Consider the following 26,162-nt stretch of genomic DNA (forward strand, 5'->3'; position numbering starts at 1 on the left):
GCTTAGCGTGCTGTCTGTGTGCGTGTGTGTCTCTGTCTGTGTGTGTCTGCGTGTGTCTGTGTGTGTGTCTGTGTGTGTGTCTGTGCGTGTGTGGTGTGTGAGGAGCGGTGGGTGTAGTGCTTAACGCTACGCTGCGCTACCAACCCGGCGAACCCAGTTCGATTCCCGCTCACGGCCACCACCGGTGACGATTATTTGAACCTCCCCTAGGTCGACTCTGCCTCAAACGAGTAACTGCTGTAGCGTATTAACATCGCCACTGGGGAGACAAAGGCGGCCGGCCGTGGTAGATACAAGTCCCGGGCGAAGCCGGGTAGTACAGCTAGTGGATATATAAAGCCTTTAACTGTAATACATGGTTATCGTTTTTGATAAAAAAAATCGAATATCTAATATTTTTAAAAGACGTAATAGTCATTTATATGTTTACCAGGCACCACACCCAAATGTCATCTTCCGGCGTTCTGTGATGTCGTAAAAGTGGCAAAACCAACACCTATTTACCTAAAAAAGCCTTGATTTTAAGGACATGTTAATGTGATTTGGAATTGTCCTAATAATTATCATAATTAATCATGCAAGTATTGCGTTTAAGGCCACACACCAAAATAACAGGAATAAAATGTGGTCTGTTTTATAACATTGATTATAAAAAAGGAAAAAAATAACAGCAAAAATGAAGGCCTTTAACTGAAATAAATGGTTTATGACTAAAAACATCTAAAATCTAGCGTTTTTTAAATACCTAATGGTCATTTATAATCAGCCACTGCACCTGTTATATTTCCGCCTTCTATGTGATATAGTGAAAGTTGAAAAATCGACACCCCTTCCCCTAAATAATTTCAGTATATTATTTATTATCCTTCCACTGGCTACCAAGCCATATAACCACCACATAGATAATATTAACGATGTCATTATTTTCATTTGTCGCCAAGCCCCTGGTACCTGGGTAACCTGTCCACCATTACCCGTGCGTGCACCACAATCACAATCCTGGACATTATTTACATGCAATGTTTATTGCTTAGTGCTGATGGCACTTTCTTGCAATAACATTTCTACCATCCTCTGTAAGTACGCACATTTTATGCCCCTGATGTACAGCAAACCCTTGCCCATTGTGGGGGTTAAGTTCTTGAAAATAGGAAGTAATGTAAAATATAAATATTTGTCACTGTTAAATGTAACTTGTAGGGTAAATGTGTAGAAAAAAAAAATGTAGTGTACAATACTGTATACGTACCCATATACAATACTGTACAGGGTAGTCCAGATGTCTTGTAACACCCATTTAATTCTCTAAAACTTAATATATATATTTTAAAAGAAGATTTATTTTAAACGGAAATGGATATGCAAAGGGAACATGTTAGGGGTCAATTAATTGGGGCCACAAGCCATCGGAACCACCCTTTACAGTACTGTACACTGATACTGTGTACACTATTGTACAGTATTCTACACGTGGCATTGTACACATGGTATCCGTGTACAGTTGTGTACACTACAGGGAGACGAATCGCAGTGCCTGAATTCCGCTGCCTCCTCACTGGAGGCTGGGATCACCGCGTGGCCGGGGACCCACGATGGGCCGCTTGGGAGACGAGATGGAGACAAGATGGCGCGTGTGTTCTTCTGCGGCAGCATCATCGCGAGCAGTGCAGTTACGATGAGTACAGGAATCTGAGTGGTCTACCATGAATAGTCGAGCCACAGGTGGGCACGATCGGCGAAATGTTCCTCAATAAATTTGGCGCAAAAATTACACGTGGCACGGTTCTGGCACGAATATGTCACTCAAAGTGCCATCGTCACACTTAAATGCTAAAAAATGTGGAAGGGGAAAAAAACAGCGTTACACGAACACCAGGGTAAAGACAGGATTCGTCGGCATTGAGGAGCGGCGATGTGGAAGTGAGGTCTGGCAACGGTTCGGTGGTAGCATGGGGCAGCGGAAAAGGGATTGGAAATGAAAATATATATGGAGATTTAAAAAATAAGGTTGTAGACAAAAATAAAAAAAAGATATATCTTGTCAGATGATGACTTGGGGAGGCCTTCATCCAGAATTCTTAAGATGATAATTGGACACTTGTAATCATCCAATGACGATGTAATGCATGTTTTCGGTTGGTTAACCATCCCCATATTAAGGCCCTGCATACTATTTGATTAACTCTCGAATTGTCGATAGTATGGGTGCAAGATGAAGGTTTTCACATTTGTACATCTTCAACTCGTCTTCTAATGCTGGAAGCAATTTTATAGACTCAGCAATATCTTTGTGCAATTCTTGAAAGAACCAACGCATGAGCTCATCAAATTTATTATTGCAATGGGCGTCGAATTTCCAATGACTGAACTCTGTTTGCTTCGCAGCAGACCACTTCATTTCATTATTTCCCCAAATGACTGTTGTATCATCTGACGTTAAATGGCAAGGCCGTGCGACTAAATTAGTAGTGTTTTTATAATTTGTATAACCAAGGCCACGTGGTTGGTGACAGGTATGGTGTTTTCTTGTTTCGTCCGCGTTGTTATCGTGTCCACGAGATCCCCAGCAGAGAGCTCCACACCAAAAACACTTCTCCGTGCAACCTAGACGTCGCATCACTGTCTCATCCGTCGATGGATCTGTGAACATCAACTGTGTGCAGTCCACTGTTGACTCTGATTCATTAAGCCCACGTTGGATGCTGTCTTTTAATATTTCCAAGTCGCCCTGGGCTATTTTTTGGTTTTCAATACCACTTTTGTATTCGACATTCTCTACATCTGTCAAGTAACGTTGGGTGAAAGTGATAACTTCCCTAACATCTGAACAACTTCCGACTTTCTGAAGAACACGCTGGAACTCACTTTTAAATGTTTTCTTGCATTGTGTCGTCTCCTTACTACGAGCATGATGATTAATTGTCTGAGTAAACCACTTGTTTATTGCTTGCTTTGGATCCTCAAAATGCTTAAGCGCCTCTTCTTTTTTACCGTTATTCACCTGGGAAGCAAACTGCTCAAAATACCGAAGCCGCACCTTCTCGCTATTGGTTGTCCACTGGAGGTCGAGCACAGCTTGAACTTTCTCGGAATTCCCAGCTTTCAACGATTTCTGTTTAATTGCCTCCAGAAGATATTTGGAAATGATACGTCCTTCAGAAGCAGATGTGAAGCCGTGCTGTAGGCGAAGATCTATGAGTGATTTTAATTCCTCCTTTCTTTGATGCAATATTGAAGTCGGACTGTGTTTCTTTTCCCATTCCTTTTGACACATCGACATGAGGTGGCCAAATTTCTGCAGAGTATAGAGGTGAAAATTCGATCTGAACTTAATGATAAATTTCTTCTTAAAATGTTTTTCAAACTGTTGGAGAATGTTGTCTACTCTAATTTTCAGAGAACGAATCATGCCTGTTTCAAAGTGCTCCGCTTCTTTGTCATGAAGAATTGACTTTGGGATTTTATCAAGTTCATTTTTGAGCCAGGAGATCTCATCACCACTCATTTTTGTTTGGTTACGGACTAGGTAATACAATTTTGACTTTTGATATGCTTCTAATTCGCCCAAACAATGTAGCTGCAGTTCCTCAAAACCTCCACTGATACACATTTGTGTCATTGAATATTCTTTAGATATTTCTTCTGCCATTTTGTCACAATCAGGGGCACTTCTTTCTTTGGACTTGGTGATTTCTACAAGAGATGCCCATATTTTGTTTACTTGTGTCTTGCGTTCAGGCACAGTGAATTGACCAGCTGGACTTTGACTTAATGCATCATTCAGGCTGCGTGTAATCTCCTCCATGAACTCCAGTGAGCAACCGTGTCGCACAACTGTGGCATCTAATATTTGTGTGAGAGTTATCAAAGCAGACTGGCGGACTTGCTTGGTATAGGCATCAATTGTATCCATAATTTCAGGTCCACACTCTTTTTCTGTAACATAATTATCTAATATGCTTGTCTCTGTTATGACTTCTGTACATTTTCCACATCCCAAATTATTAGAATTGTCCTTTTGACAATTAATTGGAACTGCATTTAATTCCTTCTTAAACCCTTTTAAAAGCAATTCACACATGCGTGGTTGCTCTTCTGGTGTCCAATGTGTCACTGCAGCTCGTATTTGACGTCTCATGGCTTCCACGTGTACAAAAAACGCTCCGTCTATTCTTTCCTTTAACCTGGCAATTCGCTGACCATGATCTATGAACTCATACATCTCCTTGATGTTTTTAAATCGAACAATAAAATTTTCATGTGAGACGCAATTCCAATAGCTCTGTACAAGTGAATGCCAATCCCTGAATGGTATCTTATTTTCTGACTTCTGACATGCGTTTAGGATGGTTTTATAAAGATCCACCACGTCATTGTGGTATTCTTCTGACGGTGGGGCACCGGCACTTGCCCCATTCTTAAAGGGGCGGAACTGTTTCAGAAGCTCTCCTTTCTTGATTCTGTCAGCTAGATTTGTCAAGCAATTCACATCTAATAGTTCCATGTCAACGTCTTTTTCTTTTGTGAACTCTAGTGCTTTTTGCAGAGCTTTGCAGAACTGTTCATGCCCTGAAGAGGTCTTTGATGTGTTTCTCTCTGTCAGATGCTGAACCATGAAAATGTCTGGAGACATTTTAGCCATTTCCAGCCGTGCCATCGCCACAATTGCAATCTGCAGAATCTCAGTCAATTCCCTCATGTACTCCCCGAGGATATTTATGATGGTCAGGTTGCTAACGCTCATAGCAAACGTTGCCAGCATTCGGTCCCTTTTTTCTGCATCATCATCATTCATTTTTTCTGGCGCTCCAAGCCCCTCCGTGTCAATGAGCAGGATTGCATCAGCGTTCAGTCTTTCACTGAGTTTCTCCTCCAGGAACAGCAGCCGCATAAAGAGACCGCGAGTGCAGCGACCAACAGACACTGCGAACTTGCAGGCAAAGAGGGCATTCAGGAGTGTGGACTTTCCAGAAGACTGCAATCCTAGTATTGAAAGAACAAATATGCGCAAATTTGGGAATGCTTTTGTGACGTGGTTGCAAATCGCCGTCAGCCAAGCACCCGGCATTTCTCCAGTGTCGCCGTTTAGCAGCTCAATGGCGTGGCCACTCATTAGCAGCTCGGCGTATGAAGTAGGACATTCAAAAAGAGCTCCACTCTCTCTTTGGCCCTCGTTTGTCAATTCGTATATGTGACCCAACTCGCGAAAAAAATGCTCTGGACCAAGCGACTTATTATCCAACTTCTTCATGTTTGTATTGATGTGTTCTTTCATTTTATTAATCGTCAACTTGTTTTGGCCATTCAAGAGTATTTGACGTTCAAGCTCTTCTTTGTCTGCTATAACAATTTGTCTCAGTTTTGAGGACTCAGAATTTGAGAGCTGGGAAATACTTTGCTCGAGATGAGCCATCGCTTTTAGTCGTTCTGATAGAGGGAGCCTCAAAACTTCAACATATAAGTGTATCAGTGTTTGCAAAACTTCATTGCCTTCCCATAATTCATTGCTATTTCGTTCGACCGAGTTTCTAATTTGAAATTGCATATAATTCCTTGTCTCTTGGCAAGTTTTTTCAATGATGAATTTTATAACATTTTGTGATGGATTGCAGCAAACACCCTCTATTACTTGCAGCGTTTTACCAATTTTGGACATATCTGGATTTGAGACAGTAATCATTTTGGGTGCAACTGATGTTAAGGCATTTTTTAAAAGAGCTCGTACTTTCTGTAATGTGTCATCATTTGTGAGCCTCGTCGTTTGAATAACACTCTCTTCTGGTTCATTGCAGTCTTCATCAGGATCCACCATAAGATAATGGATGTTCTCTCGTGAACCAGAGCATTGGACAAATTTTTTCCATTTCTCTTCCTGAAGTTCCCCCTTTTCTGGCATCATAAACACCACGTAGGTTGATGCTAAATTCTTGAAGAACTGGATAACTTCAGGGTATTCAGAGGCATCACCGTGAAGATTGGCCAGCAGCACAACCTCGCTCCCTCCACGTGCATAAAACTGCTGCAGGACGGAATTCCACAGCCCAGCCCCGCAGGTCTCCTTGGTGAGCCACGTGAACTCGACCGTTCCATCCAGCGTCAAAGGGCGTCCCCGTCGAGCTCCAGGTTCTCCACACGATGAGAACATGTTCTCCACGGCCATGAGCTGGTTGAGGATCGTGCTTTTCCCGCACGTGCTATTGCCAAGACGAACAGCCAAAATCAGTACGAAAGGATTGGTGAAGATGTTGTTCTCAATGATGACACCTGATTGAACCTCCCACTTTACGGTGTTTCCAGTGAGCAGGGGGAGCATCACTTTGTATTCGCCTTTCTTCTCCAGGTTGGGCATCACCAGCGGCAACGCTACTGGGAATTTGCTCAGGATCTGAATGAGATCTTGTACCACAGTGCAATCAGCAGAACTGAGTAGAGCAACGAGACAGTCAAGTCTAGACAATGGAACTTTATTCAACGCCCGTGTCTGTGATGCAAGGGAAGAAGCAGCTGCCTTGCTCGATCTTTTTGCAAAAGTAGGACTTTTGCAAGACTGGCTACTGCGGCATGTTTCCATATTATCTGAAGCGAGCTCACTGATATTTACAGGATGTAGAATACTAACTCCCCACATCTTTATGACTTGCATGATATATGGAAGAAGCATGTTAACAATAGCTAATGCCTGGTTGGCATTTGCTTTGGGTTTCTTAATGATTTCGATAATTTTGACATAATCGGATGGCGTGATAAATGGTAATGATTTTCCATAAATGGAATGATAAAATTCAGGCACTGGTACTGAGGTTTTCGGCGCCAGCTTGTTCTGCAAGTAAAAATTGAATAGTGGATGGGGAAAGATCATAAACACAAGTTAGAATACTGACATGTACACTTTTGTAGCATTGTGTTTTATACATTAGTAATTTGTAACTAAATTTGGCAACTTCATATCAGCATTCGCCTTACACGATGACAGAGAGTACACGAGTTGTTTTGTTATTTAAAATGTCACGTTATATTTGGAACAAAAGTCCAAATGCAACTCTGCATGGGGACAGGTGTGAAACAATACATTTTACAAATACGACAACCCCACCCAATGTTTGAGGCCAAAGGTACCTAAAATATGTTTTCTGATTTTAAATGTGTAATACATGTTCAGTCAACAGTCTTTCCCTTTCGCTGCATAAAATGAATTCTCAGTTTTCAACATTCTCAGCCTCAAACATTTGGAGAAACCAAAATCAAAACATGTTTTTTCTGATAAAAAAAATCGAATGCCATATTTTAATTTGGCATACTTTAAATCCTCAAAATGCAAACTTTCACGTTGGTTCCAAACACACAAAGTTTAACATCCTCCTTTCCAAGTTCAGGGAGGAGGCACAAATTGAAAAAAACTGGCTGTCAAATGAAAAAATCTGATGCTATATTTGTCTTTGCACTTTTTAATATATCCAAGCACAACAATATGAAAATGTAAAACGAATGTCCATTAGATCTTTTTTTAATAATGGTAGAGCCCTGCATTTGTTTACTCTTGTAATGAGAGAGCGCCATCTAGTGGGCGGCAAGTGGTAACTGCACGGCCACCACCGGGTAACGGGTATCCAATCCTAAGTGGGGATATATCTGGGCCAAGGGAATTGGGCGGAGTCAAGAGGAACGTGCGGGAACCATCGAGAAGTTTCCACGAGGGGGCGTGGCTAGAGGCGGAGCTTTGCTCCGCCGAGAGGAACATAAGCGGAGGCAGGGGAGGACTCGTGGTCGGCGTGTGAAGCCTCAAGTCTGGACCGCGTCACTGCAGAAGCCTCTCCTCGCCATCGACCACGTGGCGGATCCCCAGCGAAGCCGCCTCTCCTCCCGGCACGCCGCCAGCCAGCGGCGGGATCGGGGAGTCAGAGAGAGGCGAACTTCAATGGTGGAACAGAGAGAATGGCTCGTCCCCGTCAGTGGAGAGAAGGGAATTTTTCGGGGAGAGCAGGAGTTAGCTGTGCAGGAATTCTATCAATAAAGACACCAGTCAAGATCGTCGTGGAAGTCGTTTATTACAGTGGTGTCAGAAGTAGTCCTAGACACGGAAAATGTCCAAGCATCTCAAGAAGAAGAACCCACCTGTTGCATCTTCCGACGATGAAGAGGCGGGGACCCAGGACCTGCTGACCCGGGGATCTGTGGTCCCGGTCACAGGAACCACGGCTGGTGAGGTCACCGCACCAGGGGCAAACGGCGCGGCTGCGGCATCTTCGCCACATCGGGCGGATGACGGCTCAAAGAGTGGAGGAGCAGCTGGATTCGCTACGGACGGTGCTTCTCCAGCTGGTGTCGCTCATCGCGTCATCTACGGTGACGGGGCGCCGACCTGAGGTATTGCCGAGGGGTGACGTGCAGAGGCTTGGGACTGGAGCCTCGGAGGGTCCCCCTGCGGAAACAAAGTCTGCCGTCGCGGGCGCTGAAGAGACATCCGCCATTATGCACGCTACAGAGGCCACGCAGCAGGACGCCGCCATCTTAGGCGGCGCGGCAAGGGCGCGGCCGCAGCCCGCCATTTTAGAAGAGCCGCATGGTGCGCAACCTGCGGGGGCCGCTGCTGCAGTTGGATGTGACGGGGCCGTGCGCACCCGCCGGCTTCTGCACGTCAAAGAATTTGTTGCTGCTGGCGGCGATTGGAGCGCCTTTACTTGGCGGTTCAAGGCGGCATTCCGGTCAGTACATTGGTCAGATGAAGAGGCTTTGGTTGCTCTGCCGACTGTCTTGGATGACGATGCTCTAGCGGTGTTCAGGTCGATTCCCCCTGAAAGGAAGAATACATTACAAGGTGCGTATGCCAAGATGGTGGAGGTCTACTAACCACCTTCCGATACCCAACAAAAGTTCATGCAACAGAGGCGGGGGAGCTCTGAGTCTCCTCTCGCCTGCCGTATTGTTCTGATGGCGTTGGCTGTGGCCACCAAACCCTGATGTTAAACAAGAGGCCCTTGACTCGTTGGTCATGGAGCAGATGTTGGTTCTAGCAAGTGACATGGGGGTGGTTCTGCCGGCGTGCTGTCACGATGTGCAGTCATCTCCATGGGCCGCCAGATGCCTTCACGCACATGAGAGCCTACAGCGGTGGTTGCAGATGACTGCATGGATGGGTGATCCTAGCCGGAACGGGGAGCCTAATGGTCGGTCACCTAAAGTTGTTCATGTTCCGCCTGAAGACACGGCTTCCGAGGGTGATCTCGCGGCAGAAGTTCCACATTTTGATCGAAGATGAGGCGACGCTGCATGCCGCCGAGAGTTCAACAGACCACGTTGGGGTGATGACTGCGGAACTCAATGACCATGCGTGGCCTGCTTCAGGTGTGGCCGGTTGGGCCACTACGTGAGGGGTTGCCGGGGTTGCCCTCATTCACCGACTTCGGCTGCTGCTCCGGCTCCTGCGGACTCTCCGACGGCTCAACATCCTTTCCCACAGGCGATTCGTCACGCATCGGACACCCGGCTAAATTTACCACCTCACGCATCTCATGACACGGGGCACATTCATTCGCATCATGGTTCGTGTATTGACGCTATGAATTCGGGTTCGATCGCTAGAGGAAAGCCCGTTTCGGTAATGCAATAGAAAAAACTAGCACGTCGTGTGGTCAAGGCGGCTATGGGATTCTCGGCTGTGCCTGGTTCGATTCAGGGAGTGGATGTCCGCGTCTTTTTTGACATGGGGCTTCTGCTACGATTATTTCTGATGTTATTTTTCAATTATTGTGGATCCCCGTTTTGCAAGTCCGTCAGTCCTTTGACGCTTGTGTTGCTGTGAACGGCGGTAGCATGGGCATCATCGGCCAGGTGGACACCCATATTGCGATCGGAGATGTCGCTGCATTGAGGCCGCTTTTGATCTCCAGGTCGCTGGCCGTACCCTGCTTGTTGGGCACTGATTTCCTCCGAAAAATGCCTGTTAAGATCTTGGTGGTCCAGGGCTGCTTGGAAATGACGTCTGGTCGCAAGTAGTTTTTTCCACCATCACCACTGTTACGTTCACCGCCGTGCGCCGCCATGCGGGTGCTAGCTGATGTCACGGTCGAGATTCCGCCGGGTTCCCAAATGCTAGTGCCGGCGCACAAACGATCGTTCGTTCTGAGCAGGCCGCGTTTTTGCATGCTCTTAATGGGGGGCTGGATGTGGTTGTTGTTCCTGCTGGCACAGTGTTGGCCAATGCCACCACCGCCTTTTCGGAACACGACAAGGTTGAGTCGCATCCATTGGTGGGGGCGACTCATCCCTCTTCTATTTCGGATGATCGATGGGTTGCAGAGCTATGTGGGGATAATTTATCCTTGTCCTCCGAGCAACGGAACAAGTTGTGTTCTCTTTTGTGTGAATTTTCAGATGTCTTTAGTAAACACGATTTCAATTTGGGACGCACGTCCCTTTTGTCGCACCATATTGATATGGGCGACGCCAGCCCCATCTGTCAAAATTCGCATCGATTGAGTCTGGGGGAGAAGGAACGCGTGCAGGGTGCTGTCAATGACATGCTGGCCGCAGATATTATCTTGCCGTCAAATAGCCCGTGGGGCGCACCTGTCGTGTTCTTTAAAAAAAAGGATGGTAACCTCAGAATCTGCATTGATTTCTGCAAGTTTAACCAAGTTTCGATGGCCGAAGCGTATCCACTCCCGCGCATGGATGACTCCCTTGATGCATTATCCGGGGCTCGGTATTTCTCAATTCTCAATTTGTCCTCTGGGTTCTAGATTTGTAGCTTTCGTGACTGCAATGATTCATACTCTTAGGGTTTTTTTCGGTAAAGTCACGTAGTTAGAAAAATAAAAATAAATAATAAAAATAATAGAAGTAATAATAGAAATAAAATAAAAAATCACGACGTTTCGGAGGTAACACAAGTCTCCGTCATCAGGTGGGACCGTCACAGCTAAATTTACTCAGTTTGTACCCATCATCACGGTTGAAGTTATGTCTGTGTTTGTATATCTGGATGGCTTCGTGTACAAACCTTTTATGGTAGCCAGAAGGTTTGCAGAGTACCTTGGTGTCAGAAAAGACAATATTATGAGAGCCCACAGCGCTGTAGCAATGATCGGCAATGGCAGAAGACTCAATTTTGCCGTGTTTCAGATCTGACTTGTGCTCGCGGACACGATCGGAGACATGACGTTTCGTTTCCCCAGTGTAACAATCACCACAGCTGCAACTCAATTTATAGACTCCAGGGTAATGCAAGTCAGGAATGACATCTTTAACAGATGGGATTAGATCACGGATTTTATGTACTGTACTGAATCGGACTTGGATCTTATGTTTGTTTAGATTTTGGAGATCTTTTTGGTCACGCCTGCTATGTATGGCAACGTGATAGTTTTGATCGGAGTTTCAAGTGTATGGTGGGAGAAACAGCTTGGCGGACGGTGCGGTCAGAGTATCAGTTCATCTTTAGGGCCCGATGTACATGTTTTAATTCACTGGCCAGGTGGTGTTGGTCAGATATGCCATGAGCTCTGTGGTATAGTGTTTGGATGAGAGAATTATTTTGAGCTGGGTGGTGGTGGGAATCAGGTTTCAAGTAGGAATCTGTGTGGGTGGTTTTTCTGTAGACAGAATGTCCCAAGGATCCATCAAGTCTCCTCTCAAACAGAACATCTAAGAATGGTAGTTTGCCATCTTTCTCCACTTCCATGGTGAATTTGATGGATGGGTGTCTGGAATTGATGTGGTCCAGGAAATGGTTCAATGCTGAGAGGCCGTGTGGCCAATGACGAAAGTGTCATCCACATACCTCTTCCACAGGGAAGGACGAAGGGTGGACGTCTGGATGGCATCTGATTCTAACTTTTCCATGAACACATTGGCTATCACTGGTGACAAGGGGGAGCCCTTAGGGGTACCCTCATTATGTTTGTAGAAGGAGCCATTCCAGGTAAAATAAGTGTTGGTGAGGCAATGCCTAACCAGCGCAGGTACATCCGAATTCAATCCATGTTGGACCAAGTCCTCAATTATTGTTAGGTTGTCAGGTACTGGGACTTTGGTAAACAGAGACACCACATCAAAACTGACGAGGATATCGTCAGGAGATAGTACCATGTCCTTGACCATAGAGACCAATTGGGTTGAGTTGCGTACTGCCGAAGAGGTCTTGCCAGTGAAGGGAAGCAGAGTATCTGATAGAAAACGGGCCAGTTTGTAGGTAGGAGAGTTGATCGTGGACACTGGGTCGTAGTGGGGAGCCTTCTTTATGGATCTTGGGAAGACCATAGAGTCTGGGAGGTCTTGCAGCCGAGGGTTTTAGGGAGGGACGTTTGGTTGGTTCGATTAGGGAAGTCGAACTTGTGATGATCTTGTTGGTCTTTGTCGTTAGGCTGTTAGTAGGATCGCTTTTAATTTTGGAGTAACTCCCATCATTGAGTAGGTCCAGGATTTTGTTGTTGTATGATTCTTTATCCATGATGACCGTGGCATTGCCCTTGTCTGCCGAGAGGATGACTATATCATCTCTCTTTTTTAGGTTCGCAAGTTGCTGGTGGGTTTCTTAGCATTCTTAAGAATAGTGGCTATTTCAGCTCTACCAACAAGATCATCACGAGTTCGACACACATTCATCAGATTCACCATGGAAGTAGAGAAAGATGGCAAACTACCATTCTTAGATGTTCTGTTTGAGAAGAGACTTGATGGATCCTTGGGTAATTCTGTCTACAGAAAAACCACCCACACAAATTCCTACTTGAAACCTGTTTCCCACCACCACCCAGCTCAAAATAATTCTCTCATCAAAACACTATACCACAGAGCTCATGGCATATCTGACCAACATGTACATCGGGCCCTAAAGATGAACGGATACTCTGACCGCACCATCCGCCAAGCTGTTTCTCCCACCATACAGAAACAGCCACTTGAAACTCCGATCAAAACCATCACGTTGCCAAACATAGCAGGCGTGACCAAAAAATCTCCAAAATTCTAAACAAGTATAAGATCCAAGTCCGATTCAGTACAGTACATAAAATCCGTGATTTAATCCCATCTGTTAAAGATGTCATTCCTGACTTGCAATACCCTGGAGTCTATAAATTGAGTTGCAGCTGTGGTGATTGTTACATTGGGGAAACGAAACGTCATGTCTCCGATCGTGTCCGCGAGCACAAGTGAGATCTGAAACACGGCAAAATTGAGTCTTCCGCCGTTGCCGATCATTGCTACAACGCTGTGGGCTCTCATGATATTGTCTTTTCTGACACCAAGGTACTCTGCAAACCTTCTGGCTACCATCAAAGGTTTGTACACGAAGCCATCCAGATATACAAACACAGACATAACTTCAACCGTGATGATGGGTACAAACTGAGTAAATTTAGCTGTGACGGTCCCACCTGATGACGGAGACTTGTGTTGCCTCCGAAACATCGTGATTTATTATTTTATTTCTATTATTACTTTTATTATTTGTATTATTTATTTTGATTGTCCTCTGGGTTCTGGCAATTACCTTTGGATGACTCATCAAAACCGAATACCACTTTCCGTATGCCTCATGGACTTTTTCAGTTCAATTGCCTTTTGATGGGCTTCAATTCGGTTCCGGCTACCTTTCGATGCTTAATGGAGCTCGTCTTGGCTGGGTTGCAGTGGGACACTTGCCTCATTTATTTAGATGATGTCATTGTTTTTAGTCGTACTTTGCGCTCCGTTTTTTATAGGATGCGCTCTGCTAAATTCGGTGCGTTATCTGAGCCATCTTGTCAATTACGACGGCATCGCCACGAACCTGGCGAAAACTGCATGTGTTCGTGACTGGCCAACCCCCATGTGCATGGGTGATGTGCGCAGTTTCGTCAGATTCGCTTCATATTACCGTCAGTTTGTGACAAATTTTGCTACTGTCGCTAAACCCTTGCATGCGTTAACTGCTAAAAATCAGAGGTTCAGATGGGGTCCGGAGGAGGAGGGAGGAGGCTGCATTCGTGGCTCTCCGCAAATGATTGTCGGATGCGCCCACGCTTGAATATCCGGATTTTTCCTTGCCGTTTACCCTTGACAATGATGCTGGCGATACGGGCATCAATGCTGTCTTATCGCAAATTAAAAATGGTGTCGAAAAGGTGGTCGCTTATGGCAGCCATGTCGGCACATGATCAGTGCCGACAATGTTCAATGTTCATTGTCGGCACTGATCATGTGGCTCTCCAGTACCCCCTGAAAGTTGAGCAGCCACTCATCCATGCTATCTCGTTGCCTCGAGATCACTCCTAGGGGAAATACATATATTTTGGTGGGAGTGGAATATTTTTCTTGGTGGCCAATGGCTTGGCCACTGCCTGACCACTCGACGACCTCCATTGCTGATGCGTTTTTGAATGGTTATGCTATCGACAAAGGTGCTCCGGAACAACTGCTTACAGACCAAGGTCGGAATTTTTCTGCTAAATTGTTACGCGAAGTTTGCGACGCACTGGGCACCAAGAAAATCAGGACGTCGCTGTACCACCCTCAGACCGATGGCATGGTCGAACGGCTAAATTGAACCTTGACCACCTTGCTTTGTCAGACTGTGGATGCTAAACAGGCCGATTGGGATATGCATGTTTCGAGTGTGCTTGCCGCATACAGGATGGCCCCGCATGCTTCCACGGGATTTTCGCCATTTTTTAAATCCTTTATATTAAGTTCACTTGCGCGCTTGCTTGCTTGCTTTCTTACGACCGTGCAAATCTTTCGGTCGTTGTTTAACCCACTTCCCGTGATCCAATCGAGCTGCCATTTTCCACACAGACTCGTTGTGCGTGACAATTAATGTTCGTCAAATTTTTTTCCCAAAATTTTCTACTTTTTAGGACAAAAATATTATATTTAATTACCAATTGCTTAATGGTGGCATGCATTCATCTGACCCATAGGTGGCAGCCATCTCAAGCCAGAGGACGAGAGGACTCTAGCCGCCACGCTTATAAAGGATTTATAGTGACAAACTTTGTTTTTACGGGTTATACTTGTTCTTATATATGGGAGGGAAAATGTGCCACCTATAGATGCTCAATTGGGGGCGCCTGTTGGCTGCACGAAATCTACCCTGCCGGACCATGTTCGGGACTCCCAACGCCGGATTTCTGAGGTTTGGGAGGCGGCTAGAATTAATACTGGAAAAACACAGGTGCGCAATGAGCACTGTGCACGCAGGTCCGGACGGTACATGCCATGGTCCGTTGGCGACAGGGCTTGGCTACATTGCCCTCAGGTGCCCATTGGCACCTCTCCAATACTACATAAGCCGTGGCACGGTCCTGTTGAGGTGGTTGAGATTAGACGTCCGCAATGTGTACATATCTCGGTTGAAACCGTTCATTTCCCCCGCGTGTCATTTCTTCATCTCCAGTAATTGGTCTGCCGGGGTCTGACGTGTCCGACGAACCGGGGCCGGTGCAGTTTCAGGGTGATCCCCCGATGGACTCTGTTTTGCCGCCCACAGCATCCGAACCCTTGACCACCGTTGCGGGCGGTGACCCCGCCCGGACCAGCCCTACTGCGACGGACCCTTCTACTCCTCCGTCGGCGGTCCTGCCTCCCGACGCGCCGGCCAACGCAGACCGGGATACGGCTACCGCGGATGGTCAGGCGTCGCGGAATCATTCCAAAACGCCTCGGTTTTGTTGACATTGCCGCAAGTTATGCCTCTGCCTGCGTTATGGGATTTGTCTTACTTCTTTTACTCTCAAATTTAATTATTGATGTTATCGCCTTCATCCCTGTTAGGCATGGCCTTCTGTTGCTTAACGCTGGGTTCCTTTACCACGTCTCTCCATTACTCATAAGTATATTGACCTAGCTGGGACGGCTAGTCTTTTCATTAGGAGGGGTGGGGGGGGGGGTGTAATGAGAAAGCGCCATCTATTGGGCGGCAAGTGGTAACTGCACGGCCATTACTGGGAAACGGGTATCCAATTCTGGGCCAAGGGAAATGGGCGGAGTCAAGGGGAACGTGCGGGAACCATCAGGAAGGTTCCACGAGGGGGCATGGCTAGAAACGGAGCTTAGTTCCGCCGAGAGGAATATAAGCAGAGGCAGGGGAGGACTCAGGGGTCGGCGGATCCCCAGCGAAGCCGCCTCTCCTCCCGGCACGCCATCAGCCAGCGGCGGGATCGGGGAGTGACAGAGAGACGAACTTCAATGGTGGAACAGAGAGAACGGCTCGTCCCCGTCAGTGGAGAGAAGGGAATTATTCGGGGAGAGCAGGAGTGAGCTGTGCAGGAATTCTACCAATAAAAGATGCCAGTCACGATCGCCGTGGCAGTCGTTTATTACACTCTTACCACTGCTGAGGGAGAGGTCTTCACTGGAGTGAGCTGTAGGTAACTCATCTAAAAGTACAGTATACGTTATTTAGTTTACTCTTCCACGTTGGCTACATGTCTTGGAAGAGATGGGGGTACCTTCACCACATGTCACTGACCAATCCACTATGGGCAGAGGGCAGATGATTTAATACATAATTTTTTCGAACCAGTAACCTATGGATTGGAAATCCAGTGTACTAACATTACACCATGGTAACAGATATAATGTATATTTGCATATACTGTACATAATAGATGCAACATTCAAACATTCTATTGCGTAAAAAGCATTATTACAATTTCAACCACTCAAATTATAAATACCTAGACAATGGTGTAGTGAATAGGCAGTAATCCACGGATATATAAAAATAGGGAAAAATGTCCTTAGTCAGATTTAAACATTGAAAAGCCCCACATCTGTATGGCATACCAAGTAGGGGTGGAAAGTGCTGAGACCCAAATATATGTTCCTCCTAGCCCAACTGTTAAACCAGATAATGTGTATGACAGAATGCTGGAAGCATGGAGAAGAAGTATAAATCTACCGATATTGAAATTTAAAGGAGATGTGCAATTTTATACAGATATAATGAAGGCATAAAGCTTATGAACCACCGTTAAATTAAGGGTGAGAATAAGAGTCCAGATTGGTGACTGCACAATTGAAAACTGAGTTAAGTAATAATGGCGGTGCATGAGGCAATATCTATTACTGGAACTATAATCGAGGCTTGTCCAACACATGTAATAACACCCAGAGGAAGAATAAGTTTCAATCAAGGGCGAATTTCACGTAGGATCGATTTTGAGCTTTGTTTGCACTATTATTAGACATATTCTCAAAGGAAAGAACAGAGGATGCCTCTGGTGTTTGATGTTTGTTGCTTTTGCGGCTCTGATCGCTCAGGTTATTTCAAATGAAGTTATTTTGCATTCACTGTAAATAAATGCTTAAGTTCTGCGGGTATAGCAGGGTAGCAATACCCGAACATTATATATACACTCACATGTACACAGATAAGGCAATTGTGATTCTTTCGTGTGCAGGTATTACCGATGTGCTATTAGCACTGTGCTCAGTTGATGACTGCAGCTTGGTCTTGCACTGTTCTTTGTAAATGATCCTTGGCCGGGCCGCGGTCACCCGTGGCTCCTCTGCTACACACAGCCCTACACACGTTCACGTGCAAACAGGGCTCAATGAACATTTTGGATTATTTGTGTGCATATAACATCCAGTTGGAAGCACACAGACATTTCCTGAATAGCCTTCCACAGACTAACTTAACACACCGGTTTGTTTCAGCCAGTAATATTCATAATTGAAGTTTGGGTAAGGTCACATAAAGGACTCATTGTTATAGGTTGTCTTTGACTACACACGTTTTCGCAGGCAATATTACAATTCATCATGATCTGACGAATCCGTATTGTTGGTTTGTGCGGTTTCATGATTGCTCGGAGCATAGATGTGGAAAAAAAATTATGTACTGGTCGGTGGTGACCAAATTGTAACACCACAGCCACTTATAATAACCTGATTTACATGGTGGTTGTTGCCCAACCCTTTCAAACATTTTTATGATTTACTATAGCATAAGACCTGCAAGCATCACAATTGTAAATTAAAATTGTATTCATAGTGGATCATCTTTACAAGAGTTATGAGCCATAATAATACAAGTTTTATGATTAGATCACGTAGATATATAAATGTGTCATTAAACCCGCCACCATGTTAAACTAAGAGTTATGATGCCTTCTTGCACCCTGCCTCTCTTACAGACAAGCAAACAGAGCAAATGGATAAATACTTTAAAATATCTGTTTGAAATTGTAAAAAAGTCCCACAAACCTGCAACTTGTTCAATTGGAATCGCTTTTGATGTCTGGGAAGACAACGACAAACGGAAGTTAGATACAACTAAACATTGATTTACTATTCTTCAGGCTGTCAAGGTTGCATCCAACTGCTTAATTCTCAATGTGAATATCAATATTTTAAATATTCTGAATTCAATTAGTCCATCACCCATACAGTGGATATAAAATTAAGTTTTAAAGTCATTGAGACTAAAGTTACAACTCAATTCCCATGTCTCAATGCTTTATGATTTTTTTATCTTGAAAATAATGTTTACTATTCATTTTACGGGTATTGTAGCAATGCAAAGACAACCATGTACCCTTTCCCCTCAGATCAATGGTGTGGAGGTGAAGTGTTGATATGAAACCTGAGACCATGAAACCAGATCCACAACGAAGTTATCAATTGCGTAACCAAGTCACAATCGGAATCTGACTGACTCTTTGGTACTGCCATTTTTTTTAAACAATGGCTCGATAAGTTAATAATGAAGAACTGGCTGTTACAGTTGTCTCATCTGTAATTGTTTAATCTATGAAATTGACTTTTGCAGCACAGCTATGTAAAAGATCGTGGCTGAGGCAATGCAAGAGACATGGGGATTGTCTCTGCCCACAAATTACCGGTTCTTTACAACATTCAATTAAACACTGTATTCAGTTTGGTAACAAGAAACGTTCCAAAATGTGCATGTCGTTAAATACATTCACTGTAAGTCACTGAGAAATTTGATTTACGATAGAGCCTGAATTATCCTGGCAACTGATTGCAGAAATACTCACGAATAAAAAACTTGGGTTGAATGTAACTAATTTACACAACTGATCGCTTTGGAATGGATCAGGCTGAACTAAACTCCACGGAGTGGTGTGATTAGAACAGCACACAGTAGGTCCACATTATTCCCGAATTTAGTGTTGAAGTTGACCACACCACATTCAATATAAATTAAAGGCAGAGCTGACTTAAAAGCAACCTAGGCCAATGAGAGGTGGTGTACACAATTGACACGTATATTTTTTCTACCACAACTTACCATGGAGACACCAGAAAATGCATGGGGTTTTGTTGCCTGCCTCTCCAGCAAAGGACACTTGAATTTGTTTTTAAATGTCTGGAGTTTTGTTTATTTTGGAGCCGCATTGAGAGTGCCTCTTGTTGGTTATCCTCCACATCACACAAGTTATTTATTAAGCCATGCATTTGCTGTGTCACCTGCGAGTTATCACACACTTCATTAATTAAGTTTCCATTATTTTACTTGTCTTAAATCCAGCAATGTGGAGTGTAATACTTAGCCCACTGGGAATGCAATTTCGAGGTCAATGCCTATTGTGGCACCCAACTGAGTGAGCACGTATATTAATTATCACCGCCTTTATCCATCAGCGGTATAAATGGGTAAACCCTCTCGAGGCAATCTCTGGAGCTCTTCCGAGTGAAGGCTCTTTTGAAAGCAGAATTGTGAGGAAGGGAGTGCAGGGCTGAGGCTTTTACATTGAAGAATGGTACAAATGTTCAGCACACTAAAGTCCAGAGATCGCTGGTTTTAATTCCTGGTGTGGCCACTGAAACAATGGGCACGTTTATTAAATTTCCCCATTTATGCCCACCCTTTCAAATACACCACAGTTAATCAGCAGGTTGACCACTATGTGGTAGTGTGTGTACTCACACCTCTTCCAATGTCTGATCAATGTAAAAGAGAAGACCACATTTTTCTCTAAATGGGCTTCTAGATATCTGCTTTGTGGAGGAATTTCCACTTGCAGTGACGTTTAGGAGAAATTCCAGGGCTGCACCTTTACCACTTAAAAATGATTCAAACTTACTATAATACAGGCCATCGGCAAGATGGTGTGACACTACTACGAGGGGTTCTAGGCGTACGTCATCCACTGAACTACATAGCCCACTGGGCCCAAGCCCCCATAAAATAATAGTGTACATAATCTATTTGGCACTGTGGACCATGAATTGTTTTCATATGGCCTGTGCCACATGATATATCCAATTTGAAATAGCTCAACAATGGCATTCATATTTGACTGAAACAATCAGCCATAATATATGTACTAGAGGGTAATACTTTCCAAATGTTTTTTATGTATTTATCTATCTTACCAACTTTTGTCAGTACCAGAATTTTTTATGCACGACCAATTTTTACCATGGAAGGCCGACGAGATTCCAACTCCGGATTTGAGCTTTACCATCTCAGCGTTCTGACGTTTGAACCACCCTGCCACCTCTACCTAGTTCTCCCTGTACAGAGACGTTTGGTCTCAATAGGATCTCCCCTGTTCGAAGTGAAGGTCACAATGCACTTATGCTAATCTCTAAACCTCTAACAATATGGACTACAACAGAAAATGCAACTTTACCTGTTTTGTCCGTTGAGCTGTTTCCACTGCGACGACTCTGTGTTCAATGTGGTCTCCTGCATTGAGGCAAACTATGCAGACCAGGCTCTCATCCTGTTCACAGTAGAACTTGAGCTCCTGCCTGTGCTCCCGGCACCCTCGCTGCTCCAAACTTGCAGTGAGATCTACTACGGCGTGGTCTCTCAATCTGGAATTCTCCACGTGTGGCCTGAAGTGGGACAAACAGTAGGATATCTCACATCTCATGCAGGTCTTCACTGCAGGAGTGTGGCCATCACCGCAAATGTCACACACGACGGTCGCGGCCATCCTTTCTCCAACTTTGAGCTGCTCCACCAGGTTGGCGAGGGCCACGTTCCTCCCCAGCTGGGGTCGCACAGGGAAGACACTGAACGCAGAATGAATGTCCGCAGCTCAGAGTGGAGGGGCAGACGAACGTGTCCAGGCAGAAAGGGCAGCACAGCTCACTAACCACACTCTCACTGGGAATCCCGCTCGCCATGACCCATGGCTTCACTCAGATCACTCGCTGTGTGGCTCAGAGAGACACTGGACCAGGACCTCTCTTATAGCGGCTGTGAAGAAGGAAACAATGCTTTAATTGTCAATGACATCACGAGACACTCCCTGGAATGTGAACCCGTGCCCTAGGTGATTTGTGTTTTTATTTAGTGTGCTGATCTTAAAGGTGCATTGAAAAATGTTGATACTGCGACTGATGCTCCTACTGTTGTGGAGTGACTCATGCAGCCAGCTATGGCTGCAGAGTTTGGTAGTACATGTTGTTTACGTCGTTTATTGTGAAAATTCGGTCACAGTTCCTATGACCACTGTTTTATTGCTTTTATGGCTTTATTTTGGTGATTTTAGAAAGTTTTTTGGTTTGGCCATGTTTGTTTGTTGTAATACAGAGTTAGACGGATGGCCTTAATCTAAGTTGTCTTGTGGTTGTTGTTGTTTGACTTGCATCCCACTGGGATTTTTGCACACAGTGTTGGTGTACGGTGCTTTTTCTGCAATATTTTGCTGTCTTTTTTTGGATTTTCTGTTTGCACTCAGTCACATATTCACTTTAAAATGTTTTTTGTTCATGTTTTTGTTTTTTGTTTGTTGCGGTTGCACCCGATTCAAGAGCCGAATGGCTCACAGGGCTATACCTAATAAATGAACTTGAACTTGAGGTGCACAAACACCAGCTTTGAGTACTGGCCGTGTACCCTGGTTATGATTGGGGAAGTGAGTGAGTTGGCGAATGAGTGGATGGAGTGGATGGGTGAGTGAGGTGAGCAAGTGGGGTGAGTTGGGTTTGGGGTGAGTGGATGGAGTGGGGTGAGTGAGTAGGGTGAGTGGGTGGGCTGAGTGGTTGGGGTGAGTTAGTGGGTGGGTGGATGAGTTGGTGGGTAAATTAGTGGGTGGATTTGGTGGGTGGATGAGCAGGTGGGTGTTTGAGTGATTGAGTGAGTGAGTGGTGTGTGTGGCTGAGTAGGTGGGGTGAGTGGGTGAGTGGGAGGATGAGTTGGTGAGTGGTTGGGTGGACGAGCGGGTGCATGAAAGAGCGCGTGGGTGGACGAGTGAGTGGGTGGATGTGCGGGTGGGTGGGTGAATGATTGAGTGGGTGAGTGGATGAGTGATATGGCTGGTGCTTCACTGTGCAGCTCCCATACTCTCGAATCACGCTTTGCCGTTAATAATCAGACAGAGTCGTTAGAGCTGTTTCAGTTTTGTCTTGCAAACTCCCCTTTTTGAACTGGCCTTCACTTCGACTTTACCCCCTAGTACTGGCCGTTTACTCTGATTATGAGTGGGTGAGTGAGTGCGGGTGAGTGGTGGGGTTGAGTGCGTCGGGTGAGTGGGGGTGGGGTGAGTGGGGTGGGTGAATGGGTGAGCGAGTAGGTGAGTGGGTGGCTGAGTATGCAAACCACACTTTACTTCCCGCCTAGTCCTGCCCTATACCCTGCAGATTCTGTCTTTTTACAGCTTTCCATCCACGTGCTACATGGTGGGATCCACGAATGAAACTCGCCACTCTACAAATGTAAATTAGCATTGTTGCCATAAAACGCGTCTTTTACAGCAGGAAAATAATATATAAATTACAAGAGCAGATATTTGACATTCATGTTTTGAGTTTCATTTTGACACACGTGATGAAACTTCTGCTTTTTAACACAAACATTGTACCCTTTATATATATTTTTTTTACATCTTAGTTTTTTTTTTATATCCTTCCAAAATGAGTCACCAAACCTGCCTCAGAGGTGGACCATTCAGCAATGGCTATTTCCGAAAGTTGTTAATAAAAAAATTATAATAATAAGGTCTTTTTTCTCTTCTTGGTTCTTTCGGTAAAGTCACGTAGAAGGGAAGTAATAAAATAATAAAAATAAAACATAATAAAATAATTCTCACGACGTTTCGGCCACAACACAAGCAGCCGTCCTCAGGTGAAGACCAGGTCTGTCGAGGCGACAGCGTCTAAAAGAAAACACCACCACGCTTGGAGCGTCTATTTAAGCTGGTTTGGAAGGGGGGGGGAAATGCGCATTGACAAAATAATCTGCATATCAAGATGAATTTAGCATATTTATGGGAAATGCAGGAATGCGATTAGTGCTATTTGTGAAGTTGTAACTGATTGGTACGTTTTGTTGACGCAACAAACCGTATTGTGCCATATAGTAGCAGGTTAACGAAATTCATATTGATGCTAACCCCAAAAAATACTTTATTGTGGATAATATTGGTTGTGAAAGCCTAATGATTGAACTTAAGAAGGACATTTGGTGTTCAGCTTTAGATTTCTACGTAGTTTATCCCATTTCGGGTAACTTTCAGGTTGGTGCAATTCAGAATCTGAATCTGGAGGAGGAATGTGATAAGCTATGAAGCTCTTTGTCACAGATGTCCAGTAGGGGTTGAGGAGTGTGAAATATATATCCACAAACAATACAAAAGTCGCAATGTAAAAAAAAAGTATAGAAATAAAATTTGCATAATAAATCAATTCCTGCACATTTGTCAACACCAAATGCAACCTTGGTGCATGGAAGAAAAACATCAACTAAATAACTATTGCATTCTATGATACGGCACATTTTTTATACCCGACACAACATTTTCCATGTACAGGGTAGGTGGAGGCATCGGCTGAGAGGGGATGGATACGAGAAAGGACGGATGCTGTCGTTTGAATGTATGTTGAACTTCTTTCGCACGGTATGTAGCCAGCCGTGCCGAGGTGAAAATTGGAGGTGTAATCTGTCAGCGACAGTTTGTGCATGTGTAATGCGGGCGTAAACGGCCTCGCGGATATGACGTCACAGGGGGAGGAGTGAGGTCACGTGAGAGAGAGGGATGAGGTCTTAAGGGAGAGATACCGGAAGAGATGAGAGAGAGTTGGAGATAGAGATAGAGTGAGGCCACGCAGGGCGGAGGTTGGAGAGTGGCGAGATCGCCACACACACAGTAAGACTCGGCACCGTCGGCCAGCGGTGACCGAGCACGGAGGAACGGGGAGCAGCGGTGGGGCTGCAGTGAGGGCAGCCGGAGGCCTGCCCGAGGGAACCAGCAGCGGAGCTGCATCGGAGCAGAGAGAGGCTACGGGAGCGACGGCAGCATCGAGCTGCCAAGCGGGGAGTCTCTGAGCGAGGGCCATGTGGGACAAGTTGTAAAGTACCCGAATAAAGGACAATGGAGACAGACACAGTGAACGAGTCCTTTATTACACTGGTGTCAGAAGTGAAACGGCATGTCAAAACAACTCAGAAGAAAGAATATTCCTGCGCCATCATCTGCTACATCATCCGACGACGACGACCTTCCTCAGGCGGTGGACCTGCCTGCGATGGAGGAGGAGATCCGTGCTGGAACGAGTACGGGTACGGGAGTCCAAGATGTCGCCGCGTCGGTGGACCCGTCTGCACCGTAGGACGCGGACTTGCGATGGAGACAGATGGCGGCGCAGCTGGAGACACTGAAAATCGTGCTGGCGCAATTGTGTGAGCTCGTCACGCCGAGGACGGCGTTGGGGAGAGCCGATGGTGGTCCGCAGGCCGCCGCCTTGCCTGCGCTGTCGGCGCCATCGGTCACGCAGCACGAAGACGCCATCTTGGGCATGGCTGGAGAAGAACGGCGGGAAGCCGCCATCTTGCGCTCTCCGCGGCGGGAGGCCGCCATCTTGAACACGTTGCGATGCGACGCCATTTTGAATATGCCGCCTGATGAGTCATCGGCTGAGGACGGCGCAACAAGGAGTCGCAGTCGTCATCTCACAACCGTTAAAGAATTCTCCATCGGTGGCGATTGGAGTGCTTTCGCCTGCAGATTTTTGGCGGCGGTACGCTCTGCAGGGTGGACTGACGCTGAGGCATTGGAGGTTCTACCGACTCTTCTCGACGACGAGTCGGTGAGATTCTTCCGTTCTATGAAGGCCGAGAAGAAGAAAACATTGAGAGGAGTTTTCGACGAGATGGCAGACGCATACGAGCCACCGGATGATGCTCATCGCCGGTTTGTTCAACGCCAGCGAGCACCCGAGGAGTCGCCGGTGGCATACAGGGATGCGGTATTGGAGTTGGCCATGGCCGCATACCCGGAGACGGAGCCTGACCTGCTCGAATCTCTCATTTTGGGTAAGATGCTCGAGCTGTCCCGGGATTTGGGGATTCCTATGCCGGTGTGTGGCCACGAAAAGCTGACATCCCGGGCGGCCGCTAAATGTCTGGATGCCCAGTTCAACCTGCGCCGTTGGAAGCAAGTCACGGCGTGGACGGGGGGGCCCATCGTCGAAGGAGGTGCCGCGGGTTGGGACCCCAAGAAGGCGGTGTACGTTCCTGACGGGGGGGACCCGAAGGAGCTGACAGCCGCCTCTGCTCGGTGGTCTGGCCGCAGTAGGCCGGGTCCGCGATCTGCGCCGCCGACACGGGAGCGTCGGGACGGGGGGCCTGCGGCGCGGCGCAACGACATCGACTGCTTCCGCTGCGGTCGTAAGGGCCATTACGCCAGGGACTGCTGGGCCCGTGTCCCAGGTCCGCCCCAGCAGGAGGCATTGACAGCGGACGCGCCGCGGAAGGATCCTCCAGGACAGGCAAGTCGGTGCGCACCAGACACCCGGCAAGGCTTGACACCTCACTCATCACCGTTGTTGTGCGATCCGGGTGTTGTTAATAACGGGAGGCCATCGACTGGGCCATGTCGCTCGGTAACGCAGTGGCGTAAATTGGCATGGCGGGTCGTCGCGGCCGCTACTGGTTCGTCCACTGTACCTGGTTCTATACAAGGGGTGGACGTGCGTATTTTAGTGGATTCCGGAGCGTCCGCGACCATTATATCGGATGTAATTTTCCATCTGTTGGGCATCCCACCAGAGGCCGTGCATCCGGTTTACGATTCCTGCGTCGCTGCGAACGGGGGTAGCATGGGCATTGTGGGCCAGGTGGACGCTAAAATATCTATCGGGGGAGTGTCGGCCTCGGGAATTGTGTTAATTTCGAGGTCCCTTGCAGTTCCTTGTTTGTTGGGAACTGATTTTCTGGCCAAGATGCCCATTCTAATTAGAATTAATGAAAACTGCAT

The 26,162-nt window shown here is 46.1% G+C and overlaps 1 protein-coding gene across 1 annotated transcript; it reads right to left on the bottom strand.

Moving 5' to 3' along the window:
* Window positions 1-58: 58 nt before the first annotated feature.
* On the bottom strand, window positions 59-21,114 carry LOC133359700 (interferon-induced very large GTPase 1-like). The gene is made up of 4 exons (XM_061578218.1): window positions 20,589-21,114; window positions 18,193-18,226; window positions 17,392-17,507; window positions 59-6,820 (listed from the first exon to the last, which is right to left on the bottom strand). The coding sequence occupies exons 1-4, from the start codon at window positions 20,895-20,897 to the stop codon at window positions 2,171-2,173; spliced, it is 5,109 nt and encodes a 1,702-aa protein (XP_061434202.1). The 5' UTR covers window positions 20,898-21,114; the 3' UTR covers window positions 59-2,170.
* Window positions 21,115-26,162: the final 5,048 nt, after the last annotated feature.

This window comes from Lethenteron reissneri, chromosome 65 (assembly GCF_015708825.2).
Source record: "Lethenteron reissneri isolate LAM-NWPU_2019-01 chromosome 65, ASM1570882v1, whole genome shotgun sequence".
Classification (NCBI taxonomy): Eukaryota; Metazoa; Chordata; class Hyperoartia; order Petromyzontiformes; family Petromyzontidae; genus Lethenteron; species Lethenteron reissneri.